General features: G+C 26.1%; 1 protein-coding gene across 9 annotated transcripts in view; it reads right to left on the bottom strand.

Annotated features, from left to right (window-relative positions):
* The window catches only part of LOC106683132 (b(0,+)-type amino acid transporter 1), a 38648-nt gene that overhangs the window by 18928 nt on the left and 12317 nt on the right, over window positions 1-7403 (bottom strand). For 5 of the 9 annotated variants that reach the window (XM_067051329.1, XM_067051330.1, XM_014424396.3 and 2 more), the window contains exons 2-6: window positions 2752-2970; window positions 2555-2671; window positions 1272-1373; window positions 387-668; window positions 190-315 (exon numbers count right to left, since the gene is read on the bottom strand). In XM_067051329.1, coding sequence (XP_066907430.1) covers window positions 190-315; window positions 387-668; window positions 1272-1373; window positions 2555-2671; window positions 2752-2800 — 676 coding nt within the window. In that variant the 5' untranslated portion in view covers window positions 2801-2970. Of the gene's footprint in view, window positions 1-189; window positions 316-386; window positions 669-1271; window positions 1374-2554; window positions 2672-2751; window positions 2971-3049; window positions 3254-7403 lie in introns of those variants that run through there. The other 4 variants (XM_067051334.1, XM_067051332.1, XM_067051333.1 and 1 more) reach the window with 3 other exon arrangements.

Below are 7403 nucleotides of genomic sequence, written 5' to 3'. Positions count from 1 at the left end.
AAGTGAGGAAGGGATTCCCGACCCTCGGTGTAATAATAATAATAATAATAATACTACAGATTCTGATAGAATTCTGATGTTACAGATTTATTCTATTTGAATCATAATATCATAATTTTCAACTTTAATAATAAAATTAAAACAAATAATATACATAACATCTCAAAGTTAGAAAAGTATATGAGTTACCTTTGGCTAAATGACATATTCCTCCAATTATCACAGCTAAACAAGCGAGTATCTTCAGAGATGAAAACATATTTTGCATTTTAACATATATTTTAACACTGACAAAATTGATATATGTTATTAGACCTGAAAAATTAAAATTTAATTACAAATAAAAAAAATTAATATATCATCGAATAGTATTGAAATTTCCATACCAACTGCAAGCAGCGCAATAAGTTTCTTCAAAACACTTTCCATAAACGGTGATATTTCCATATTAAAATAAAGTACAATGGGACTGTAGGTATATTCAGAAAATGTAAGCACAAGAATAGCTACCTCTGCAGGCCGGACTAAGAAAACAATCACCCATATATAAACAAAACTAGGAAGAGGTCCAAAAAAGCTATGAAAGTCAGTGAATGCAGCACGAAAGAAAGCATACTCAGCACCTGAGCTAGGTACAACAGTCCCGAGTTCTGCAAAACTTAAGGCTCCTAAAAGAAAATGACCATTACTATAATTTTAAAATAACTACATCAATATTTTAGTAATTTATAAATAAGTATATATCGAGAATCTAAAGGCATTTTATAGTTAAATTATTTAATAATATACAGCCAAGTAACTTCATTTGGTCTGGTGTAGATTAAAAATTGCTTTTACAATGCTAAGAAAAGATGATTACGGAAACAAGGATTATCTATAAATCAACTCCAATTGTTATATATTACATTCTCTCTTACCAAATATGGTGCCAAACATCTTATATAAATCATGGTCCAACTCTCTTACACACATGGCATTATAAAATTTTAATGCTAATTTTATATCAGAAAATTTTAATTTTTTGTACAGTTCAGCTCAAACAAGACCATTTCTACTAATTTTATTTTCCATGTTTTAAAATAATCAAATATTCAATAAAATAATTGAACTATATTATAAAAAAAAAAATATATGTACAACAAATAATAATAAACAGTTCAGTAGTCATAATAAAATAATGTGGAATATAAAAAAAATGTAAAAGAGCAGTAATAAGATTAATTAAAATGCATTGAATAATGAATATAACTAAAAAAAGTTTCTCATATTACCCAAATATGAAATAGCACCACAGAGACCCCACATCACTAAGCAGAGTCCCACAGATCCAGATTTTTCAAGTACACTGGATGGAGAGATAAAAATGCCGGAACCTAAAAAAATATAATTATCGGAGTTATATTACATATATTGCTGCTCTGGGAGTCTGATGATACAATTGTAAAATTTTGTGAAATTGCCTTTATTGTATTGACAGCCTCAAAAATGCATTTACTAGATGCTTGGGAATTTCCATTATTGCACTTTTGCTATAAGAGGAAGGATCCATTGCTATAACTCGCATACTAATTTATCTTCTCCGGAAATATAACAACATATTTTTAGTAGTAATTTAGCAGTTGTTTCATTATACTTTTAGGGAAGTTATAAGTACATATATACACCGTGTCCTGTAAATCCTAAGAAATATTTTCAGATGAAATAATAGACCTCAAGAACAACAAAAATATGCAAAATGTTCATAGAGATCATGGTCCAATTCTCAATAGAATAGGGGACAATTGCTTTTTTATTTTGGAGCAATTCATGTTTATTGATGAATAGAAATAAATCACTTTAAAATTGATCAAGATAATAAAGATCCAATAGAAACATAAAGTAGTAGTACTACAATTTTTTGTAAATGAAGTGAATGTTTCTTTTGAAATTGGTCAAGATTTGGCTTTTTAGTATTTGATAATTTTTAAGTTATCGGTTTCTGTTTAGGAAAAAAGTGACACTAAAAAAACAAGAAATATCACTTTTCTCTTTTTCTGTGGGGAGTTGGACCATGATTTATTTAAGATGTTTGGACACCCTTGAGGTCTACTATCACCTCTGAAAATATTACACAGGATTTAGGGGACACCCTGTATATATACATACGTATTGCTGCTTTTCTTTAATAGTAACACATTTGACAAACAAGTTTTATTTTTATTTTGTATTTTGTACATTCTGGAGATTACACCATAGACTGGGGTTATTTTTTATCAGCCCATCGGCTTTGGGACAATCTGTAGGATCATCTCTGTAGAGAAAGTAACTTTCATTTGCAGAACTATCTTCAAAATTAAATAAAAACCTTTTTTTTTGTCAGATGTACCACTTTTATAACAAAGCAGTGATGTATACATACTTTATGAATTTAATTAATTTAGCTAGTGTTCAGCTCAAATGTAAATACAAGAAACAAATGTCTAAAAAAAAATTTGGTGAAATATGAAAAAATTATTCAAATAATAAATGACAAACCATATAATGTTACTAATATGAAAATAAATTGTATATTTACCAATCATTACACTCACGATCAAGCTGACAGCACTAAGTAATCCAATTTCCCTTTTCAATTCAACTACTGAAGAGGCAACACTTCGCGGAGTACCCACAGATACTTCAGATAGGTTCACTAACCAAATAATTCAACAATTTTAAACTAAGAATTAAGTAAAAATCATTTGTTATGTAAACATATAAATATTTACATACCACTCAGCTGTGGTCCTTTGCGATTATAAGGTTTCTTTTCTTCATTCATTTCCAACTTTAAAAAAGAAACAAGCTGTAAGTAGAAAGATGCCCAACTATTTGAGCAAAAGCAGTTATTCAGGCTTACCACTGAAGGGTTTTTTTTTTTCAGAAATTTTATTGAACAGTTTGAAATATCCTTTTATAATTATGTTCCATTAGTCTTGAAGAACAAACATTCTTAAAAAAAAAAAAAAATTACAGATGAATTGGCAGTATTTCTAAGGTGTCATAAATAATATATACAGTAAATATTAACCATTTTCTGACAAATTAGTAGATAAGAATGCTTAGTAAGCAAACAATAATGCATAATCACTAGAAAATTGGACTAGACAATGATTTAATTGATAAGGTCAATCAGCCTCTCTGTTTTCAATTCAATACTTCAAACAAAAATAAATATTAAATGAGAGCAGTAAAAAGAATTAAAATGATAGATTAAATTTTCATAAAGATAATTTAATCTAAAATTAATAATATTAGCTCAAAATACCATTCCTCTAAACTAATAGTAATACTTTTTTTTATTTCATAAGCATAATATCATCAATAATTTCCAGTAATATTTAAAATATGAGAAACATATGATTATTACAGGTTGATATAAAAAAAAAATTGTGATAATATCAGGAATTAGGTTACTCAGAATAATAAATTAACAGATTATTAATTTTTGGTATATTAGTTATACTGCACCATAGACAGAAAACTCTCCAATGGCTAAAAGTATAATTCCAATGAATGTGTATAAAAAATCATAAAATATTTTTTATAAAATCAACTCATAAGTAGCAAATATTAAACATTAAACATGAACTAAGATGTTAGTATGTATTTCCAATATGTTATAAAAACCAACAGACCAACAACAGTCATTTTTAAAATATTAAGGTACTGCTTAGGAAAAGTGAAATACTATCTCACTATCTTGCCAATAACTAAATAATATACTAATAAAAAATTAACAAAATTATGAAGCGACTATAGATTCACAAATTATTTACCTGTTCTTAAATTAAAGATAAACAATGATCTAATACTTATAATGGAATAATTAATGAACTTTTTTTTACAAAACATGCATGATGATAAAATAAAAATATTACTCATATTTTTATTTTAAAAAATTTTATATTAAATAAAGATATCTAATAATTATTCAATATGACTATATTGCTGTTCGTTTTAAATTGTACTGCTAATGATTCTATTCAGATTATAGATTCTTAAGCTTAAATATGAATTCTTAGTTCCAGAATCTGTGCAGATATATATATTTATTTATTCAACAAAATTCATAAAAAGAAAAAACTATCATTATTAGGTACTTGAAGTCAATTTTTATTCTAGCCCTTGGAATCTATAAAATAACTATAAACATTTTTAATTGACATTGTGATAATAGCTACTGATGAGTAAAGAAATACAGAGCCTTAGAATTATAATAAAATACAAACTCATCATTAATTTGTAAATAAAATATTTATATTTTAAAAAATCAAAAAATATGCATTCATTAAACAAAATATTATGTAAATCATTAGGATTCATAATAAATCATTCTAGGGTAGATTCAAGACACTGACATAAATTAAAGCTGGAGATATTGTTGACTATTGATATAAACAAAGAGCAAATTGTAGGAGCCATGAAACAAATCCATAGTATGGTAAATAATATCACTTTAATGTGTGCCAAAAGTTCCAACTGAAATTGTAAGCTTTTATTAGAGTTGAATCAACGACAAGCGAGGGATACCAACAAATTAAATCACTTATGAAATAAAGTTTTTTTTGACATTGTTTCTACTTATAGGGGTAAAGTATAGTTCTCAAAAAAAATTTCTGAAACTAAATTTTGACCCTTGATGTCCAGCATACTAGAACTGAATGAACAATATTAACACCTGATTACAATATCTAAAGCTCTACATTTTTCTGCACTTCTTTAAATAGAAATTTTCATGATAAATAATAATGGAGTTTAATTTCAAATGGAATAATGCGGAATTAGATAACTATACACTCATAAATATCATTTTTCAGAAATTATTTTTTTTTTTAAATTATGATGATTATTCAATTACAAAAAAAATTAGAGCAGGAAGATCTTATTTTTCTATCCTTTTTTTTTTTTATCCTGGCGGGGAAGATTTTAAGAACCGAAAAAGTCACAAGTTACTGCATTAAAATAAGGAACATGACTGAATTTACTGTGTTACAAGAAATATAAAAAACCCAAAAGAAAAGTAGTAAAAGCTATGAAATTTCAAGTTGTTTTAACAAAATAAAATAGAATTTTATATAACATATAAGAGAGCATGAAGGCATCCCAAGGACAGTTTTAATTACTGGAAACAATAGAAAACATGATAGCTATTAATTAATTACACTTTATTTCAGTAAAAAACATGAGAAACATTTTGCAGAAAATGATAGCTCCTGAAACAATTAAATTCCTATATTGACTAATATAGACCTACAGCTTCTAATATAGATGGTCATATCAAAAATAAATACCATATAAAATAACATAAGAACATCAGAATTATTGAAGGTGGAACTACATTTTTCAGTTTTATTCCTTAGAGACATTTTCAAGAAGTAGGGTCTAAATGAAAATAAATGTGTCTAAACGGTAATAAAGTTGTCCAAATGACAACAAGTTGCATGTATTCATATAATAATTAAATCTTTATTAATTAACAAGGGGTCATAAATATTTTATATAAATAGGCTTTGATGCTATTAATATTTTAAATCACTAATAATTTAAAAATAACTAAATAAATAATTATATTATAAAAAGTTTGTGTAGTGAACTTTCTTCCATGGGTATAAAGTTGTCTAAACAACTATAGACACATGGAAAGATTTTTATTATTTGGTAATAATAATATGAAGTACTAAAGCAATCCTCTTTACTGTGCCTAATTAAAAACAAAATTATAAATAAATTATATAAGAAATAGGTAAACTTTGTAAATATTTAGTGGTATCGTCCTTCTAATCTATCAATTTCCTACTTCCTATTCTCCAAACAACTATTGCTTTAATTATAAAAACAAAATATTGGGAGAATTTGCCAAAAAAAAAAACCTTAAATATAATGATGTAATATTTTAATATAACATTCCTAAATCATGTTTCTAATACTCTGAATCATAAATATTCAAATAAAATATTCAATCAAAAACATCAAGGTCAAAAAATGTTAAAAGCTAAACAGTAACTTATCTTGAGCATAAAAATTTATCTCGAGTGGAGCATAAATTAATAACACTATCTCATCGATATTAGTCTAAATCACTTGATTCTATTCATAACAGGAGAGCGAGAAATAGTTAATATCAGGATATAAATTTTTTTCAGGTAGTTTTCCAATACAGTGTTTAAAAGAAAAATCATTATCAATAGTGGTAATAATTAAAGTAATGCCATTATAATCTTAGGGTTTTGTAATACTTTCATACAAACTTTACATCCATTATGATATAATCAAGAATTGATAAATCCTCATAATCTTGCTGAAAGATATAGTGCTCATGAGATATGCTAGTTTATAAAAACTCCTTAGGTATGGGGAATCAATAGTTTATTTTTAATGTTCTACTTAAGACTTCACCACACAGATTTTCATAATTAACTAATTAAATGACAACATCTGCTTAGTAATTTTCTTCACATTCTAAACCAATAAAAAATGACAAATTTATATCTATATTTAATATTTTAACATAATGAGGTACTAGTAGCAATAATTAATAAATTATTTACATAATAACACATAAATTATAGGTATTATGATGAAGTGTAAACAGTTCACCATAGATTAATATGAGAGATGGTTGGGGGTGTGGTCAGCAAAAATACACAAATAAATAAGTTTTGTTTATTTGTGTATTTTTGCTGACTGTACCCCCGACCACTTCAGCTCATATAGGTTATTACGTTTGAAGTGGTCAAGCACTGACTAATCGACTATCTTAAAAAAAAGTATACTTCGTAGGTGCATTCATTGTTGTGTTGGTAATACAAAAATAATTTTATTGTATCTGGCTTCCAAATTTTGGTAATTTTTAAAAAAAAAAGATTTTCAGCTATCTTTAGAGTTCACACAAGTGTGTGGTTTTATAAATTACTTAAAAATGGACTGATTTAGGCCTTTCAAATAAACTACATTAAGCTCTGTTTTCACAAAGTATTTTTATAAGGAAGGGCCATTTTCTCAGCCTTATTTTTATTATTTTTTTTTTTGTGCTTATAAACATATCTAGTTTCCAAAAGGGAGCCTATTTTATTTAGGTTTTTCACTCATTTTTAAAATCTTCAGGTTTTCTAAATTACTCAATACTGGATTGTACTTAGCCTTTCAAATAAACTGTATTGTCAGCACATCTTGACCTAAAAATTAGATTCCTCTTTATCAATCCAATATGTTTCTGTTTAAATACATAACATGTTCCCAAAGTTATCAAATGAAATTCAATTATTGTAGTGTAATTTTGCAAATGTAAGGAAGAAACAGTTTCTTAATAAAAATAATATTTATTCTTATGAACAATAGTTTTCTTCTTTCAATATGCATTAATAATTACAAAAAAAAATTAT

This window comes from Halyomorpha halys, unplaced genomic scaffold, assembly GCF_000696795.3.
Source record: "Halyomorpha halys isolate HHAL.00 unplaced genomic scaffold, Hhal_1.1 Scaffold469.1, whole genome shotgun sequence".
In the NCBI taxonomy this organism is placed as follows: domain Eukaryota; kingdom Metazoa; phylum Arthropoda; class Insecta; order Hemiptera; family Pentatomidae; genus Halyomorpha; species Halyomorpha halys.
This window is presented reverse-complemented; position numbering and strand designations above follow the sequence as displayed.